This window comes from Oncorhynchus clarkii, chromosome 9 (genome assembly GCF_045791955.1).
Source record: "Oncorhynchus clarkii lewisi isolate Uvic-CL-2024 chromosome 9, UVic_Ocla_1.0, whole genome shotgun sequence".
Taxonomy (NCBI): Eukaryota; Metazoa; Chordata; class Actinopteri; order Salmoniformes; family Salmonidae; genus Oncorhynchus; species Oncorhynchus clarkii.
The window spans coordinates 79,156,372-79,177,645 of NC_092155.1; the positions used below are offsets into that span (position 1 = coordinate 79,156,372).

Below are 21,274 nucleotides of genomic sequence, written 5' to 3' on the forward strand. Positions count from 1 at the left end.
CATTTTCAGTCATCATATTTTTTTTTGTTGTCCCAACTGGCTCCCTATTCCCTATTTCCATAGGGCCCTGGTTGGAAGTAGTGCACTATAAAGGAAGTAGGATGTCGTCTGGGATGCGTTCTTTGTTTTCGGCTGTAATATAATATTTGGTATGTGTGCTTCCCTCTCCGGCCACTAGGAGGAGCAGTTGGAGCCGCGGGGTCCAGAATCTTGTCCCTGTGTGTGGGCTCTACAGAGCTCTCCTCTGGTCCCCATGGGCTTCCTGTCCCCTCTGACCCTACTGGGGAGGAACTTGAACATGTTTCAGGTAAAGCCTAACCTCTGACCCTTAACCTTTCCTGTCCCCTCTGACCCTACTAGGCAGGAACCTGGACATGTTTCAGGTGATTGGACTCAGTAGTTTCCTAGAAATGCAGTATAGATAATGATTACAAACATCTGCACAGTTGATTAAAAAAATGTTTACATTGATGCTTTATCTTGTTGTCAGGGGGAGGAGCAGTATGTGTGTGTCGTGGTTGTGGAAGGGGAGGAGCTTAAACTGAACGCCACTCTGGAGAAAGATCCGGAAACCATGACGTACACCTTCACCTGCTCTGCCCACAAGGTATTCACAACCCCATAGACACACATTCACCTGCTCTGCCCACGAGGTATTCACAATCCCATAGACACACCTTCACCTGCTCTGCCCACGAGGTATTCACAACCCCATAGACACACCTTCACCTGCTCTGCCCACGAGGTATTCACAATCCCATAGACATACCTTCACCTGCTCTGCCCACGAGGTATTCACAACCCCATAGACACACCTTCACCGCCCACAAGGTATTCACAAACCCCATAGACACACCTTCACCGCCCACAAGGTATTCACAATCCCATAGACACACCTTCACCTGCTCTGCCCACGAGGTATTCACAATCCCATAGACACACCTTCACCTGCTCTGCCCACGAGGTATTCACAATCCCATAGACACACCTTCACCGGCTCTGCCCACAAGGTATTCACAACCCCATAGACACACATTCACCTGCTCTGCCCACAAGGTATTCACAATCCCATAGACACACCTTCACCTGCTCTGCCCACAAGGTATTCACAACCCCATAGACACACCTTCACCTGCTCTGCCCACGAGGTATTCACAACCCCATAGACACGCCTTCACCTGCTCTGCCCACAAGGTATTCACAAACCATAGACACACCTTCACCTGCTCTGCCTAAGAGGTATTCACAAACCCCATAGACACACCTTCACCGGCTCTGCCCACAAGGTATTCACAACCCCATAGACACACCTTCACCTGCTCTGCCCACGAGGTATTCACAACCCCCATAGACACACCTTCACCTGCTCTGCCCACGAGGTATTCACAAACCATAGACACACCTTCACCTGCTCTGCCCACAAGGTATTCACAACCCCATAGACACACCTTCACCTGCTCTGCCCACGAGGTATTCACAACCCCCATAGACACACCTTCACCTGCTCTGCCCACGAGGTATTCACAAACCATAGACACACCTTCACCGGCTCTGCCCACAAGGTATTCACAAACCCCATAGAAAAGATATTCAGATTCATGTACACAACGAACAAAATATCTACCGGTTTCTTTATATGCACACGGTATTATTGTGCCTTACTGAGGTGACAGTCATAACTAGAATGAGTGCTCTCCTCTTCTCCTCTCTTCCTCTCCTCGCTTCTCTATCTCCTCCTCCCCTCCTCTTTCCCCTCCCCTCCTCTTTCCCCTCCTCTCTCCTCTCCTCTCTCCCCTCCTCTTTCCCCTCCTCTCTCCCCTCCTCTCTCCCCTCCTCTCTCCCCTCCTCTCTCCCCTCCTTTCTCCCCTCCTCTCTCCCCTCCTCTCTCCCCTCCTTTCTCCCCTCCCCTCCTCTTTCCCCTCCTTTCTCCTCTCCTCTCTCCCCTCCCGTCCTCTCTCCCCTCCTCTCCTCTTTCCCCTCCTCTTTCCCCTCCTCTCTCCCCTCCTCTCTCCTCTCTCCCCTCCTCTCTCCTCTTTCCCCTCCTTTCTCCTCTCCTCTCTCCCCTCCCGTCCTCTCTCCCCTCCTCTCCTCTTTCCCCTCCTCTTTCCCCTCCTCTCTCCCCTCCTCTCTCCTCTCTCCCCTTCTCTCTCCTCTCCTCTCCCCTCCTCTCTCCCATCCTCTTCCAGTTCCAGTACCCAGTTAACCAGTTGGAATATTCAGCTCCCATCTATCTACAGAGAGGCTCCCATCACATCGACTCTGCACCCAATCTCAGACGTAAGTCTAATGTATTCAGAATAAGGTTTGGGTTAAGGTTAGGGGTTAAGGTTAGGGTTAGGGGTTAAGGTTAGGGTTAGGGGTTAAGGTTAAGGTTAGGGTTAGGGGTTAAGGTTAGGGGTTAAGGTTAGGGTTAGGGGTTAAGGTTAGGGGTTAAGGTTAGGGGTTAAGGTTAGGGGTTAAGGTTAGGGGTTAAGGTTAGGGTTAAGGTTAGGGTTAAGGTTAGAGGTTAAGGTTAGGGTTAGGGGCTAAGGTTAGGGGCTAAGGTTAGGGGCTAAGGTTAGGGGCTAAGGTTAGGGGCTAAGGTTAGGGGCTAAGGTTAGGGGTTAGGGGCTAAGGTTAGGGGCTAAGGTTAGGGGCTAAGGTTAGGGGCTAAGGTTAGGGGCTAAGGTTAGGGGCTAAGGTTAGGGGTTAAGGTTAGGGGTTAAGGTTGTGTGTTAAGGTAGGGGTTAGGGGTTAAGGTTGTGTGTTAAGGTAGGGGTTAAGGTAGGGGTTAAGGTTGTGGGTTAAGGTAGGGGTTAAGGTAGGGGTTAAGGTTAGGGTTAAGGTTGTGGGTTAAGGTAGGGGTTAAGGTTGTGTGTTAAGGTAGGGGTTAGGGGTTAAGGTTGTGGGTTAAGGTAGGGGTTAGGGGTTAAGGTAGGGGTTAAGGTTGTGGGTTAAGGTAGGGATTAGGGGTTAAGGTAGGGGTTAAGGTAGGGGTTAGGGGTTAAGGTAGGAGTTAAGGTAGGGGTTAGGGGTTAAGGTTGTGGGTTAAGGTAGGGTTAGGGGTTAAGGTAGAGGTTAGGGGTTAAGGTAGGGGTTAAGGGTTAAGGTAGGGGTTAAGGTTAGGGTCCCTTCAGAATGAGGAACATATTCAGCAACTCTTAGAAGACAATAAAAGGACTTTGAAATATTACGTTCTTGTACACTAATAATGGAGCATCGCACAGTGCAGAGATATGATCAGTTGTGTTGTCCACAGTGCAGCTATATGACCAGTTGTGTTGTCCACAGTGCAGCTATATGACCAGTTGTGTTGTCCACAGTGCAGCTATATGACCAGTTGTGTTGTGTTGTCCACAGTGCAGCTATATGACCAGTTGTGTTGTCCACAGTGCAGCTATATGACCAGTTGTGTTGTCTCACAGTGCAGCTATATGACCAGTTGTGTTGTCCACAGTGCAGCTATATGACCAGTTGTGTTGTCCATAGTGCAGCTATATGACCAGTTGTGTTGTCCACAGTGCAGCTATATGACCAGTTGTGTTGTGTTGTCCACAGTGCAGCTATATGACCAGTTGTGTTGTCCACAGTGCAGCTATATGACCAGTTGTGTTGTCTCACAGTGCAGCTATATGACCAGTTGTGTTGTGTTGTCCACAGTGCAGCTATATGACCAGTTGTGTTGTGTTGTCCACAGTGCAGCTATATGACCAGTTGTGTTGTCCACAGTGCAGCTATATGACCAGTTGTGTTGTGTTGTCCACAGTGCAGCTATATGACCAGTTGTGTTGTCCACAGTGCAGCTATATGACCAGTTGTGTTGTGTTGTCCACAGTGCAGCTATATGACCAGTTGTGTTGTGTTGTCCACAGTGCAGCTATATGACCAGTTGTGTTGTCCACAGTGCAGCTATATGACCAGTTGTGTTGTCCACAGTGCAGCTATATGACCAGTTGTGTTGTCCACAGTGCAGCTATATGACCAGTTGTGTTGTCCACAGTGCAGCTATATGACCAGTTGTGTTGTGTTGTCCACAGTGCAGCTATATGACCAGTTGTGTTGTCCACAGTGCAGCTATATGACCAGTTGTGTTGTCTCACAGTGCAGAGATATGACCAGTTGTGTTGTCCACAGTGCAGCTATATGACCAGTTGTGTTGTGTTGTCCACAGTGCAGCTATATGACCAGTTGTGTTGTCTCAGTGCAGCTATATGACCAGTTGTGTTGTCCACAGTGCAGCTATATGACCAGTTGTGTTGTCCATAGTGCAGCTATATGACCAGTTGTGTTGTCCACAGTGCAGCTATATGACCAGTTGTGTTGTGTTGTCCACAGTGCAGCTATATGACCAGTTGTGTTGTCCACAGTGCAGCTATATGACCAGTTGTGTTGTCCACAGTGCAGCTATATGACCAGTTGTGTTGTCCACAGTGCAGCTATATGACCAGTTGTGTTGTGTTGTCCCACAGTGCAGCTATATGACCAGTTGTGTTGTCCATAGTGCAGCTATATGACCAGTTGTGTTGTCCACAGTGCAGCTATATGACCAGTTGTGTTGTCTCACAGTGCAGCTATATGACCAGTTGTGTTGTCCACAGTGCAGCTATATGACCAGTTGTGTTGTCCCACAGTGCAGCTATATGACCAGTTGTGTTGTGTTGTCCATAGTGCAGCTATATGACCAGTTGTGTTGTCTCAGTGCAGCTATATGACCAGTTGTGTTGTCCACAGTGCAGCTATATGACCAGTTGTGTTGTGTTGTCCACAGTGCAGCTATATGACCAGTTGTGTTGTCTCAGTGCAGCTATATGACCAGTTGTGTTGTCCATAGTGCAGCTATATGACCAGTTGTGTTGTCCACAGTGCAGCTATATGACCAGTTGTGTTGTCCATAGTGCAGCTATATGACCAGTTGTGTTGTCCACAGTGCAGCTATATGACCAGTTGTGTTGTGTTGTCCATAGTGCAGCTATATGACCAGTTGTGTTGTCCATAGTGCAGCTATATGACCAGTTGTGTTGTCCACAGTGCAGCTATATGACCAGTTGTGTTGTGTTGTCCACAGTGCAGCTATATGACCAGTTGTGTTGTCTCTCAGTGCAGCTATATGACCAGTTGTGTTGTCCATAGTGCAGCTATATGACCAGTTGTGTTGTCTCACAGTGCAGCTATATGACCAGTTGTGTTGTCTCACAGTGCAGCTATATGACCAGTTGTGTTGTCCACAGTGCAGCTATATGACCAGTTGTGTTGTCTCAGTGCAGCTATATGACCAGTTGTGTTGTCCACAGTGCAGCTATATGACCAGTTGTGTTGTCCACAGTGCAGCTATATGACCAGTTGTGTTGTCCACAGTGCAGCTATATGACCAGTTGTGTTGTCCACAGTGCAGCTATATGACCAGTTGTGTTGTGTTGTCCACAGTGCAGCTATATGACCAGTTGTGTTGTCCACAGTGCAGCTATATGACCAGTTGTGTTGTCCACAGTGCAGCTATATGACCAGTTGTGTTGTCCCACAGTGCAGCTATATGACCAGTTGTGTTGTCCACAGTGCAGCTATATGACCAGTTGTGTTGTCCCACAGTGCAGCTATATGACCAGTTGTGTTGTGTTGTCCCACAGTGCAGCTATATGACCAGTTGTGTTGTCCACAGTGCAGCTATATGACCAGTTGTGTTGTCCACAGTGCAGCTATATGACCAGTTGTGTTGTCCATAGTGCAGCTATATGACCAGTTGTGTTGTCCATAGTGCAGCTATATGACCAGTTGTGTTGTCCACAGTGCAGCTATATGACCAGTTGTGTTGTGTTGTCCATAGTGCAGCTATATGACCAGTTGTGTTGTGTTGTTCACAGTGCAGCTATATGACCAGTTGTGTTGTGTTGTCCACAGTGCAGCTATATGACCAGTTGTGTTGTGTTGTCCACAGTGCAGCTATATGACCAGTTGTGTTGTGTTGTTCACAGTGCAGCTATATGACCAGTTGTGTTGTCCACAGTGCAGCTATATGACCAGTTGTGTTGTCCACAGTGCAGCTATATGACCAGTTGTGTTGTGTTGTCCACAGTGCAGCTATATGACCAGTTGTGTTGTCCATAGTGCAGCTATATGACCAGTTGTGTTGTCCACAGTGCAGCTATATGACCAGTTGTGTTGTGTTGTCCACAGTGCAGCTATATGACCAGTTGTGTTGTGTTGTTCACAGTGCAGCTATATGACCAGTTGTGTTGTCCACAGTGCAGCTATATGACCAGTTGTGTTGTCCACAGTGCAGCTATATGACCAGTTGTGTTGTCCAACAGGGCAGCTATATGACCAGTTGTGTTGTGTTGTCCACAGTGCAGCTATATGACCAGTTGTGTTGTGTTGTCCCACAGTGCAGCTATATGACTGTTCAGTGGGCCAGTCTGACTGTAGCCAGTGCAGAGCGGTGCCGTCAGATTACGGCTGTGTCTGGTGTGGAGGAGAGTCACCTGGCTGTGCCTACCACCTGTCCTGTACCAGCTCACCTGGGCCAGAAGACGCCTGCCCTCCGCCTCACATCATACAGGTAGGTTACATACATACCAGCTCACCTGGACCAGAAGACGCCTGCCTGTACTGGAACCAAATGTATTCTAGAAATGTACTGGAACCAAATGCATTCTAGAAATGTACTGGAACCAAATGCATTCTAGAAATGTACTGGAACCAAATGCATTCTAGAAATGTACTGGAACCAAATGCATTCTAGAAATGTACTGGACCCATACATGTATGCATTGGGTGCGTAACGATGCTCAGAATGACAGACCGGGCCGGCCCGTCCATTAGGCAGGATCACTAGGGTGGCAGGGCCGTCCATTAGGCAGGATCACTAGGGTGGCAGGGCCGTCCATTAGGCAGGATCACTAGGGTGGCAGGGCCGTCCATTAGGCAGGATCACTAGGGTGGCCGGCCCGTCCATTAGGCAGGATCACTAGGGTGGCCGGCCCGTCCATTAGGCAGGATCACTAGGGTGGCAGGGCCGTCCATTAGGCAGGATCACTAGGGTGGCAGGGCCGTCCATTAGGCAGGATCACTACGGTGGCAGGGCCGTCCATTAACACACAGGATGTGTTAATATGACCAGGATGTGACTATAGGATGTGTTAATGTGACCAGGATGTGTTAATATGACCAGGATGTGACTATAGGATGTGTTAATGTGTGTTAATGTGACCGGGATGTGTTAATATGACCAGCATGTGTTAATATGACCAGGATGTGACTATAGGATGTGTTAATATGACCAGCATGTGTTAATATGACCAGCATGTGTTAATATGACCAGCATGTGTTAATATGACCAGGATGTGTTAATATGACCAGGATGTGTTAATATGACCAGGATGTGTTAATGTGACCAGGATGTGTTAATATGACCAGCATGTGTTAATATGACCAGGATGTGGCTATAGGATGTGTTAATATGACCAGGATGTGACTATAGGATGTGTTGATGTGACCAGGATGTGTTAATATGACCAGCATGTGTTAATATGACCAGGATGTGACTATAGGATGTGTTAATATGACCAGGATGTGACTATAGGATGTGTTAATGTGACCAGGATGTGTTAATATGACCAGGATGTGACTATAGGATGTGTTAATGTGACCAGGATGTGTTTAATGTGACCAGAATGTGTTAATGTGACCAGGATGTGTTAATGTGGCCAGAATGTGTTAATGTGACCAGGATGTGTTAATGTGACCAGGATGTGTTAATGTGACCAGGATGTGTTAATGTGACCAGGATGTGTTAATGTGGCCAGAATGTGTTAATGTGGCCAGAATGTGTTAATGTGACCAGAATGTGTTAATGTGACCAGGATGTGTTAATGTGACCAGGATGTGACCAGGATGTGTTAATGTGACCAGGATGTGTTAATGTGACCAGAATGTGACCAGGATGTGTTAATGTGACCAGGATGTGTTAATATGACCAGGATGTGTTAATATGACCAGAATGTGACCATGATATGTTAATGTGACCAGGATGTGTTAATGTGACCAGGATGTGTTAATGTGACCAGAATGTGAGCAGGATGTGTTAATGTGACCAGGATGTGTTAATGTGACCAGGATGTGTTAATGTGACCAGAATGTGACCAGGATGTGTTAATGTGACCAGGATGTGTTAATGTGACCAGAATATGTTAATGTGACCAGGATGTGTTAATATGACCAGGATGTGTTAATGTGACCAGGATGTGTTAATGTGACCAGAATGTGACCAGGATGTGTTAATGTGACCAGGATGTGTTAATGTGACCAGGATGTGTTAATGTGACCAGGATGTGTTAATGTGACCAGGATGTGTCTATAGGATGTGTTAATGTGACCAGGATGTGTTAATATGACCAGGATGTGTTAATATGACCAGGATGTGTTAATGTGACCAGGATGTGTTAATGTGACCTGGATGTGTTAATATGACCAGGATGTGACTATAGGATGTGTTAATATGACCAGGATGTGTCTATAGGATGTGTTAATGTGACCAGGATGTGTTAATATGACCAGGATGTGACTATAGGATGTGTTAATGTGACCAGGATGTGTTAAAATGACCAGGATGTGACTATAGGATGTGTTAATGTGACCAGGATGTGTTAATATGACCAGCATGTGTTAATATGACCAGGATGTGTTAATATGACCAGGATGTGACTATAGGATGTGTTAATATGACCAGCATGTGTTAATATGACCAGCATGTGTTAATATGACCAGGATGTGTTAATATGACCAGGATGTGTTAATATGACCAGGATGTGTTAATGTGACCAGGATGTGTTAATATGACCAGGATGTGACTATAGGATGTGTTGATGTGACCAGGATGTGTTAATATGACCAGCATGTGTTAATATGACCCGGATGTGACTATAGGATGTGTTAATATGACCAGGATGTGACTATAGGATGTGTTAATGTGACGAGGATGTGTTAATATGACCAGGATGTGACCAGGATGTGTTAATGTGACCAGGATGTGTTTATGTGACCAGGATGTGTTAATGTGACCAGGATGTGTTAATGTGGCCAGAATGTGTTAATGTGACAAGGATGTGTTAATGTGACCAGGATGTGTTAATGTGACCAGGATGTGTTAATGTGACCAGAATGTGTTAATGTGACCAGAATGTGTTATTGTGACCAGGATGTGTTAATGTGACCACGATGTGTTAATGTGACCAGAATGTGACCAGGATGTGTTAATGTGACCAGGATGTGTTAATATGACCAGGATGTGTTAATATGACCAGAATGTGACCATGATATGTTAATGTGCCCAGGATGTGTTAATGTGACCAGGATGTGTTAATGTGACCAGAATGTGACCAGGATGTGTTAATGTGCCCAGGATATGTTAATGTGACCAGAATGTGACCAGGATGTGTTAATGTGACCAGGATGGGTTAATATGACCATAATATGTTAAAGTGACCAGGATGTGTTAATGTGACCAGGATGTGTTAATATGACCAGGATGTGTTAATGTGACCAGGATGTGTTAATATGACCAGGATGTGTTAATGTGACCAGGATGTGTTAATGTGACCAGGATGTGTTAATGTGACCAGGATGTGTTAATGTGACCAGAATGTGACCAGGATGTGTTAATGTGACCAGGATGTGTTAATGTGACCAGGATGTGTTAATGTGACCAGGATGTGTTAATGTGACCAGGATGTGTCTATAGGATGTGTTAATGTGACCAGGATGTGTTAATATGACCAGGATGTGTTAATATGACCAGGATGTGTTAATGTGACCAGGATGTGTTAATGTGACCAGGATGTGTTAATATGACCAGGATGTGACTATAGGATGTGTTAATATGACCAGGATGTGTCTATAGGATGTGTTAATGTGACCAGGATGTGTTAATATGACCAGGATGTGACTATAGGATGTGTTAATGTGACCAGGATGTGTTAAAATGACCAGGATGTGACTATAGGATGTGTTAATGTGACCAGGATGTGTTAATATGACCAGCATGTGTTAATATGACCAGGATGTGTTAATATGACCAGGATGTGACTATAGGATGTGTTAATATGACCAGCATGTGTTAATATGACCAGCATGTGTTAATATGACCAGGATGTGTTAATATGACCAGGATGTGTTAATATGACCAGGATGTGTTAATGTGACCAGGATGTGTTAATATGACCAGGATGTGACTATAGGATGTGTTGATGTGACCAGGATGTGTTAATATGACCAGCATGTGTTAATATGACCCGGATGTGACTATAGGATGTGTTAATATGACCAGGATGTGACTATAGGATGTGTTAATGTGACGAGGATGTGTTAATATGACCAGGATGTGACCAGGATGTGTTAATGTGACCAGGATGTGTTTATGTGACCAGGATGTGTTAATGTGACCAGGATGTGTTAATGTGGCCAGAATGTGTTAATGTGACAAGGATGTGTTAATGTGACCAGGATGTGTTAATGTGACCAGGATGTGTTAATGTGACCAGAATGTGTTAATGTGACCAGAATGTGTTATTGTGACCAGGATGTGTTAATGTGACCACGATGTGTTAATGTGACCAGAATGTGACCAGGATGTGTTAATGTGACCAGGATGTGTTAATATGACCAGGATGTGTTAATATGACCAGAATGTGACCATGATATGTTAATGTGCCCAGGATGTGTTAATGTGACCAGGATGTGTTAATGTGACCAGAATGTGACCAGGATGTGTTAATGTGCCCATGATATGTTAATGTGACCAGAATGTGACCAGGATGTGTTAATGTGACCAGGATGTGTTAATATGACCATAATATGTTAAAGTGACCAGGATGTGTTAATGTGACCAGGATGTGTTAATATGACCAGGATGTGTTAATGTGACCAGGATGTGTTAATATGACCAGGATGTGTTAATGTGACCAGGATGTGTTAATGTGACCATAATATGACCAGGATGTGTTAATGTGACCAGGATGTGTTAATGTGACCAGGATGTGTTAATGTGACCAGGATGTGTTAATTTGACCAGGATGTGACTATAGGATGTGTTAATATGACCAGGATGTGTCTATAGGATGTGTTAATGTGACCAGGATGTGTTAATATGACCAGGATGTGACTATAGGATGTGTTAATGTGACCAGGATGTGTTAAAATGACCAGGATGTGACTATAGGATGTGTTAATGTGACCAGGATGTGTTAATATGACCAGCATGTGTTAATATGACCAGGATGTGTTAATATGACCAGGATGTGACTATAGGATGTGTTAATATGACCAGGATGTGTTAATGTGACCAGGATGTGTTAATATGACCAGGATGTGTTAATGTGACCAGGATGTGTTAATATGACCAGGATGTGACTATAGGATGTGTTGATGTGACCAGGATGTGTTAATATGACCAGCATATGTTAATATGACCAGGATGTGACTATAGGATGTGTTAATATGACCAGGATGTGACTATAGGATGTGTTCATCTGACGAGGATGTGTTAATATGATCAGGACGTGACCAGGATGTGTTAATGTGACCTGGATGTGTTAATGTGACCAGGATGTGTTAATGTGACCAGGATGTGTTAATGTGGCCAGAATGTGTTAATGTGACCAGGATGTGTTAATGTGACCAGGATGTGTTAATGTGACCAGGATGAGTTAATGTGACCAGGATGAGTTAATGTGACCAGAATGTGACCAGGATGTGTTAATGTGACCAGGATGTGTTAATGTGACCAGAATGTGACCAGGATGTGTTAATGTGACCAGGATGTGTTAATATGACCAGGATGTGTTAATATGACCAGAATGTGACCATGATATGTTAATGTGACCAGGATGTGTTAATTTGACCAGGATGTGTTAATGTGACCAGAATGTGACCAGGATGTGTTAATGTGCCCAGGATATGTTAATGTGACCAGGATGTGTTAATGTTACCAGGATGTGTTAATGTGACCAGAATGTGACCAGTATGTGTTAATGTGACCAGAATATGTTAATGTGACCAGGATGTGTTAATGTGACCAGGATGTGACCAGGATGTGTTAATGTGACCAGGATGTGTTAATGTGACCAGGATGTGACTATAGGATGTGTTAATGTGACCAGGATGTGACTATAGGATGTGTTAATATGACCAGGATGTGACTATAGGATGTGTTAATATGACCAGGATGTGACCAGGATGTGTTAATGTGACCAGGATGTGTTAATATGACCAGGATGTGTTAATGTGACCAGGATGTGACTATAGGATGTGTTAATGTGACCAGGATGTGACTATAGGATGTGTTAATATGACCAGGATGTGACTATAGGATGTGTTAATGTGACCAGAATGTGACCAGGATGTGTTAATGTGACCAGGATCTGTTAATATGACCAGGATGTGTTAATATGACCAGAATGTGACCATGATATGTTAATGTGACCAGGATGTGTTAATTTGACCAGGATGTGTTAATGTGACCAGAATGTGACCAGGATGTGTTAATGTGCCCAGGATATGTTAATGTGACCAGGATGTGTTAATGTTACCAGGATGTGTTAATGTGACCAGAATGTGACCAGGATGTGTTAATGTGACCAGAATATGTTAATGTGACCAGGATGTGTTAATGTGACCAGGATGTGACCAGGATGTGTTAATGTGACCAGGATGTGTTAATGTGACCAGGATGTGACTATAGGATGTGTTAATGTGACCAGGATGTGACTATAGGATGTGTTAATATGACCAGGATGTGACCAGGATGTGTTAATGTGACCAGGATGTGTTAATATGACCAGGATGTGTTAATGTGACCAGGATGTGACTATAGGATGTGTTAATGTGACCAGGATGTGACTATAGGATGTGTTAATATGACCAGGATGTGACTATAGGATGTGTTAATGTGACCAGGATCTGTTAATATGACCAGGATGTGTTAATGTGACCAGGATCTGTTAGTATGACCAGGATGTGTTAATATGACCAGGATGTGTTAATGTGACCAGGATGTGACTATAGGATGTGTTAATGTGACCAGGATGTAACTATAGGATGTGTTAATGTGACCAGGATGTGTTAATATGACCAGAATGTGACTATAAGATGTGTTAATGTGACCAGAATGTGACCAGGATGTGTTAATATGACCAGGATGTGTTAATGTGACCAGGATGTGTTAATATGACCAGGATGTGTTAATATGACCAGGATGTGTTAATGTGACCAGAATGTGACCAGGATGTGTTAATGTGACCAGGATGTGTTAATATGACCAGGATGTGTTAATGTGACCAGAATGTGACCAGGATGTGTTAATGTGACCAGGATGTGTTAATGTGACCAGGATGTGTTAATGTGACCAGGATGTGTTAATGTGACCAGGATGTGTTAATGTGACCAGGATGTGTTAATGTGACCAGGATGTGTTAATATGACCAGGATGTGTTAATGTGACCAGAATGTGACCAGGATGTGTTAATATGACCAGGATGTGTTAATGTGACCAGGATGTGTTAATGTGACCAGGATGTGTTAATATGACCAGGATGTGTTAATGTGACCAGAATGTGACCAGGATGTGTTAATATGACCAGGATGTGTTAATGTGACCAGGATATGTTAATGTGACCAGGATGTGTTAATGTGACCAGGATGTGTTAATGTGACCAGAATGTGACCAGGATGTGTTAATGTGCCCAGGATATGTTAATGTGACCAGGATGTGTTAATATGACCAGGATGTGTTGATGTAACCAGAATGTGACCAGGATGTGTTAATATGACCAGGATGTGTTAATGTGACCAGGATGTGTTAATGTGACCAGGATGTGTTAATGTGACCAGGATGTGTTAATGTGACCAGGATGTGTTAATGTGACCAGGATGTGTTAATGTGACCAGGATGTGTTAATGTGACCAGGATGTGTTAATGTGACCAGGATGTGTTGATGTGACCAGGATCTGTTAATATGACCAGGATGTGTTAATGTGACCAGGATGTGACTATAGGATGTGTTAATGTGACCAGGATGTAACTATAGGATGTGTTAATGTGACCAGGATGTGTTAATGTGACCAGAATGTGACCAGGATGTGTTAATATGACCAGGATGTGTTAATGTGACCAGGATGTGTTAATATGACCAGGATGTGTTAATATGACCAGGATGTGTTAATGTGACCAGAATGTGACCAGGATGTGTTAATGTGACCAGGATGTGTTAATATGACCAGGATGTGTTAATGTGACCAGAATGTGACCAGGATGTGTTAATGTGACCAGGATGTGTTAATATAACCAGGATGTGTTAATGTGACCAGGATGTGTTAATGTGACCAGGATGTGTTAATGTGACCAGGATGTGTTAATGTGACCAGGATGTGTTAATATGACCAGGATGTGTTAATGTGACCAGGGTGTGTTAATATGACCAGGATGTGTTAATGTGACCAGGATGTGTTAATGTGACCAGGATGTGTTAATATGACCAGGATGTGTTAATGTGACCAGAATGTGACCAGGATGTGTTAATATGACCAGGATGTGTTAATGTGACCAGGATGTGTTAATGTGACCAGGATGTGTTAATATGACCAGGATGTGTTAATATGACCAGAATGTGACCATGATATGTTAATGTGACCAGGATGTGTTAATGTGACCAGGATGTGTTAATGTGACCAGAATGTGTTAATATGACCAGGATGTGTTAATGTGACCAGAATGTGACCAGGATGTGTTAATGTGACCAGGATGTGTTAATATGACCAGGATGTGTTAATATGACCAGGATGTGTTAATGTGACCAGAATGTGACCAGGATGTGTTAATGTGACCAGGATGTGTTAATATGACCAGGATGTGTTAATGTGACCAGGATGTGTTAATGTGACCAGGAAGTGTTAATGTGACCAGGATGTGTTAATGTGACCAGGATGTGTTAATGTGACCAGGATGTGTTAATGTGACCAGGATGTGTTAATATGGAACGAACTACAAAAATCTCTGAAACTGGAAACACTTATCTCCCTCATTAGCTTTAAGCACCAACTTTCAGAGCAGCACACAGATCACTGCACCTGTACATAGCCCACCTTTAATTTAGCCCAAACAACTACCTCTTTCCCTACTGTATTTATTTTATTTATTTATTTATTTTGCTCCTTTGCACCCCATTTTTTTTATTTCTACTTTGCACATTCTTCCACTGCAAATCGACCATTCCAGTGTTTTACTTGCTATATTGTATTTACTTTGCCACCATGGCCTTTTTTTGCTTTAACCTTCCTTATCTCACCTCATTTGCTCACATCGTATATAGACTTGTTTATACTGTATTATTGACTGTATGTTTGTTTTACTCCATGTGTAACTCTGGGTCGTTGTATGTGTCGAACTGCTTTGCTTTATCTTGGCCAGGTCGCAATTGTAAATGAGAACTTGTTCTCAACTTGCCTACCTGGTTAAATAAAGGTGAAATAAATCTAATAAAAAAAGATGACCAGGATGTGTTTAAACCCCTCTCTGTCCTTATCAGATCCATTTAAACCCCTCTCTGTCCCTGTCAGATCCATTTAAACCCCTCTCTGTCCCTGTCAGATCCATTTAAACCCCTCTCTGTCCCTATCAGATCCATTTAAACCCCTCTCTGTCCCTGTCAGATCCATTTAAACCCCTCTCTGTCCCTATCAGATCCATTTAAACCCCTCTCTGTCCCTGTCAGATCCATTTAAACCCCTCTCTGTCCCTGTCAGATCCATTTAAACCCCTCTCTGTCCCTATCAGATCCATTTAAACCCCTCTCTGTCCCTATCAGATCCATTTAAACCCCTCTCTGTCCCTATCAGATCCATTTAAACCCCTCTCTGTCTCTGTCCCTATCAGATCCATTTAAACCCCTCTCTGTCCCTGTCAGATCCATTTAAACCCCCCTCTGTCCCTGTCAGATCCATTTAAACCCCTCTGTCCCTGTCCCTGTCAGATCCATTTGAACCCCTCTCTGTCCCTATCAGATCCATTTAAACCCCTCTCTGTCTCTGTCCCTGTCAGATCCATTTAAACCCCTCTCTGTCCCTGTCAGATCCATTTAAACCCCTCTCTGTCTCTATCAGATCCATTTAAACCCCTCTCTGTCCCTGTCCCTGTCAGATCCATTTGAACCCCTCTCTGTCCCTATCAGATCCATTTAAACCCCTCTCTGTCTCTGTCCCTATCAGATCCATTTAAACCCCTCTCTGTCCCTGTCAGATCCATTTAAACCCCTCTCTGTCCCTGTCAGATTCATTTAAACCCCTCCCTGTCCCTGTCAGATCCATTTAAACCCCTCTATGTCCCTGTCAGATCCATTTAAACCCCTCTCTGTCCCTGTCAGATCCATTTAAACCCCTCTCTGTCCTTGTCAGATCCATTTAAACCCCTCTCTGTCCCTATCAGATCCATTTAAACCCCTCTCTGTCCCTATCAGATCCATTTAAAACCCTCTCTTTCTCTGTCCCTATCAGATCCATTTAAACCCCCCTCTGTCCCTGTCAGATCCATTTAAACCTCTCTCTGTCCCTGTCCCTGTCAGATCCATTTGAACCCCTCTCTGTCCCTATCAGATCCATTTAAACCCCTCTCTGTCTCTGTCCCTATCAGATCCATTTAAACCCCTCTCTGTCCCTATCAGATCCATTTAAACCCCTCTCTGTCCCTGTCCTTGTCAGATCCATTTGAACCCCTCTCTGTCCCTATCAGATCCATTTAAACCCATCTCTGTCTCTGTCCCCATCAGATCCATTTAAACCCCTCTCTGTCCCTATCAGATCCATTTAAACCCCTCTCTGTCCCTATCAGATCCATTTAAACCCCTCTCTGTCCCTGTCAGATCCATTTAAACCCCTCTATGTCCCTGTCAGATCCATTTAAACCCCTCTCTGTCCCTGTCAGATCCATTTAAACCCCTCTCTGTCCCTATCAGATCCATTTAAACCCCTCTCTGTCCCTGTCAGATCCATTTAAACCCCTCTCTGTCCCTGTCAGATCCATTTAAACCCCTCTATGTCCCTGTCAGATCCATTTAAACCCCTCTCTGTCCCTGTCAGATCCATTTAAACCCCTCTCTGTCCCTGTCAGATCCATTTAAACCCCTCTCTGTCCCTGTCAGATCCATTTAAACCCCTCTCTGTCCCTGTCCCTATCAGATCCATTTGAACCCCTCTCTGTCCCTGTCAGATCCATTTAAACCCCTCTCTGTCCCTATCAGATCCATTTGAACCCCTCTCTGTCCCTGTCAGATCCATTTAAACCCCTCTCTGTCCCTGTCAGATCCATTTAAACCCCTCTCTGTCCCTATCAGATCCATTTAAACCCCTCTCTGTCCCTGTCAGATCCATTTAAACCCCTCTCTGTCCCTGTCAGATCCAGCCAGTGAGTGGTCCGGTGGAAGGGGGTGTACTGGTGACCATCCATGGGTCTAACCTGGGGATGCACTACCAGGACATCCAGGGAGGGGTGACTGTAGCTGGGGTCAGCTGTCTGCCTCAGCCCCATGGATACCTCATCTCTACCAGGTAAATCACACAGGGGGTAGGATTGTCTAACGGTTTTCCTGCCGACGACGGCAGCTCTGAACACAGGGTGTCCACAGTCAGTCTCTTTTGTGTTCACACGTCAAAGACCTGGAAGTCGTCACCCACTCAGTCTTGTTATAATATCCAAACCAGAAGGTGGCATTTTGCATGTCCCTGTTTGTTCCTTTATGATCAGAGTTCTCCAGCCCTGTTCCTGGAGAGCTACCATCCTGTAGGTTTTCCTTCCAACTCTAATCTAGTGCACCTGATTCTAATAATTAGCTGGTTGAAAAGCTGAATCTACAACTGGGATAGAAACGAAAACCTACAGGATGGTAGCTCTCCAGGAACAGGGTTGGAGAGCTCTGGTCTAGATAGCCAATGTTAGCTAGCTATCTAGCTGCGGCTATTCTGCTATTGTTGTTGAAAGCCCTAGTTGGTACTAGCCAGATGACCACAGCTAGATAATTAGCTAGCAAGATGACAAAGAAACAATGTAATTCACTCTCCATAATCGCATACAGCCCATAGATATAGTTTAGTTTGCTGGCTAAATGTTAGCTAAATAGTTAGCATGATTAGCTAGCTTTTGTGTTACATTGATTCTTCCTTTTAATAGTTGTGAGCTTACGCCGTGGGACTTAGAGGTAATTTGTGGTTTAGTACGGTACCCTGCGACACCACTTCATTGCTCCAGACCACCACAAGGGGGCGTTAGAGCATTGATTATACTTTTGGGTCCTACTGTGTCTCTAACTGACAATGATTGGGCGACATAAACCTAAATAGAAACTGATAATTGTGCACGACTGGCATCTTTATGCTTTCATTAATAAAATAATGATAAAAATACTCTTTCAACATTTCAATGTTTATGTAGGTATTGATCCATAACGAATTACAATGTGAATAAATATCACTGAATTACAGAAATATCCTCCAATCCTCTATATGTAATTATTGGCGGAGAGTCATGTCATATTTTTCGATATACTGTAGGCTTACCTTAGGCGACATGAGTCTCACTAGTGTTGAGTAATGTGCTGTTAAAAAATGGTGTAGGTCTTATTTATGTAAGTGTGACTGGCTGCAAGGAAGTCAGCAGGATCAGTTTAATAAGCAAAACCAACGGCACCCAGAACAACAAAACAAGACAAAACAAATGGAAAATGAAGGGTGGATCGGCGATGGCTAGAAGACCGGTGACATCGGTCGTGAACCAGTCCGAGTGCACAAACACATTACAACAAACCATTTCACACACAGACATGGGGGGGGGGGGGCAGAGGGTTTATATACACGACAAGTAACGAGGGAACCAGGTGTGTGGGAAAACAAGACAAAACAAATGGAAAATGAAAGGTGACGTCGACCGCCGCCCGAACAAGGAGAGGAACCGACTTCGACGGAAGTTGCAACAATTTATTTAAAGAGCCTGTTGAAGTTAGAAGCAATAGCCTGCCATGCTGTGGTCAACTATTTCAGCACCGTTTCGCGCTGCTCTGAGACAAGCATGGGGACTGGTCTTAATAAATCGATCAGATTTTTATTTTCACTCAATCTCCATTTGGGTAGACTAGAATTAGAAAATAGAAATGTTGTGCTCTTAAGATGCCCTCTGGTGGTCAAACAAGAGCACTAACTTATAAAATATAAATATATAAATATAAAATGGCTGACAAGTAAATAAAGTGCAACACAACGTTTACAGGAAGAACCACTGTATTAGATGATACATTGACTCTCGGCAGCTAGCTACAGGCAACAAAACCATTTTGATTTCATTATAATCTTACTAGCTACAGTGGGCATTGGCTTGGAGGGGGCATTTTTTTTAACCTTTATTTAACTAGGCAAGTCAGTTAAGAACAAATTCTTATTTTCAATGACGGCCTAGGAACAGTGGGTTAACTGTTATGTTCAGGGGCAGAACGACAGATTTGTACCTTATCAGCTCAGGGGTTTGAACTTGCAACCTTCCGGTTACTAGTCCAACGCTCTACCACTAGGCTACCCTGCCGCCCCACTGCAAGCTGGGAAAAGTTCCCTCGTTTTTTCTACTTGTTGGTTGCTTTTCTGCTCCCCACTTTTGCTCTCTGATTGGCTCTGAGTAGAAAGGTCTCTCTACCGATGGCATACCGATTCACCATATAGAGATAGGAAAGAATGTTGCAATTTAATCGCAATAGTATACCGCAGCGAAGGAACGCAGCGAAGGAACCTCAGACAGACCACCAGTCAGTGAACTAGCTCCTTAAGAGTCAGGTATCTATGAACCTCAGACCACCAGTCAGTGAACTAGCTCCTTAAGAGTCAGGTCTCTATGTGTTACAAGTCTTGTTTTTCGAGCGTGTTCCAGGATAGTGTGTGTAGGGTACTATAAGTGTGTGTGTGTGTGTGTGTGTGCGTGTTCCAGGATAGTGTGTGTAGGGTACTATAAGTGTGTGTGTGTGTGTGTGTTCCAGGATAGTGTGTGTAGGGTACTATAAGTATGTGTGTGTGTGTTCCAGGATAGTGTGTGAGCTCCAGCCCAGTAAACAGGAGACAGAGGGGCCAGTCATCGTTACCGTGGGAGACTCAGAACCAGGACAGTCACTGCAGACATTCACCTACCAGGTAACACACACACACACTTTGAACTTGAATTATTCATTGACTTGTTGACTGTGTTTGACCAGGCTGAGGCCGAACGTCTGTTCAGGGCAGATAGTGTGACCCATTTAATTCATTCTGTGTTATTGTGTGTATAAAGGACCCCCAGTTGACTGGTATAGTCCCTGATAAGGGCCCTGTATCAGGAGGGACCAGCCTGACTATCCAGGGGACTCGGCTACTAACGGGACAGAGGAAGGACCTGACTGCATACGTAGGACAACAACCCTGCTACATGTAAATATATCTACTATTACTACTGTATCTCTCTGTCTGTCTCTCTCTGTCTGTATCTCTCTGTATCTCTCTCTCTGTATCTCTCTGTATCTCTCTCTCTCTCTCTCTCTCTCTCTCTCTCTCTGTATCTCTCTCTCTGTATCTCTCTGTATCTCTCTCTCTCTCTCTCTGTATCTCTCTCTGTATCTCTCTCTGTATCTCTCTCTCTGTATCTCTCTCTCTCTCTCTCTCTCTCTCTCTCTCCCTCTCTCTCCCTCTCCCTCTCCCTCTCCCTACACCCACGTTCTGTTATCTCAGGTCATGGAGACGCTCTCCTCCTGGCCATGCAGTATAGAGAGAGTTTCCCAGTAGAACAAAGGAAATTCTTCTACAGAGAGAGAGAGAGACTCGGATGAACTCTCCTGCAGACGGACCAGATTCCAACAGAGAAGACCACGACACACTGGGCATAAATATATATTGATTGCAATTGTTCCCGAATGAGTGAGAGTTCATGTGCAAAGAATTAGCATTTCAATTAATATAATTATCAACTCTGTAGTGACTCCTTTGTGCTTTCCCGCTCTTTCTCAGTCAACGCCCACTTCTCTCTCAGTCAACGCCCACTTCTCTCTCAGTCAACGCCCACTTCTCTCTCAGTCAACGCCCACTTCTTTCTCAGTCCACACCCCCTTCTTTCTCAGTCCACACCCCCTTCTTTCTCAGTCCACACCCACTTATTTCTCAATCCACACCCACTTCTTTCTCAGTCCACACCCCCTTCTTTCTCAGTCCACACCCCCTTCTTTCTCAGTCCACACCCCCTTCTTTCTCAGTCCAC

At 44.4% G+C, this 21,274-nt stretch overlaps 1 protein-coding gene across 1 annotated transcript in view; it reads left to right on the top strand.

Moving 5' to 3' along the window:
* The window catches only part of LOC139416970 (plexin B3), a 227,327-nt gene that overhangs the window by 156,236 nt on the left and 49,817 nt on the right, over nt 1-21,274 (top strand). The window contains exons 11-17 of the mRNA XM_071166195.1: nt 179-307; nt 491-607; nt 2,187-2,277; nt 6,360-6,532; nt 17,414-17,565; nt 20,076-20,181; nt 20,318-20,454. Coding sequence (XP_071022296.1) covers nt 179-307; nt 491-607; nt 2,187-2,277; nt 6,360-6,532; nt 17,414-17,565; nt 20,076-20,181; nt 20,318-20,454 — 905 coding nt within the window. The remainder of the gene's footprint in view (nt 1-178; nt 308-490; nt 608-2,186; nt 2,278-6,359; nt 6,533-17,413; nt 17,566-20,075; nt 20,182-20,317; nt 20,455-21,274) is intronic.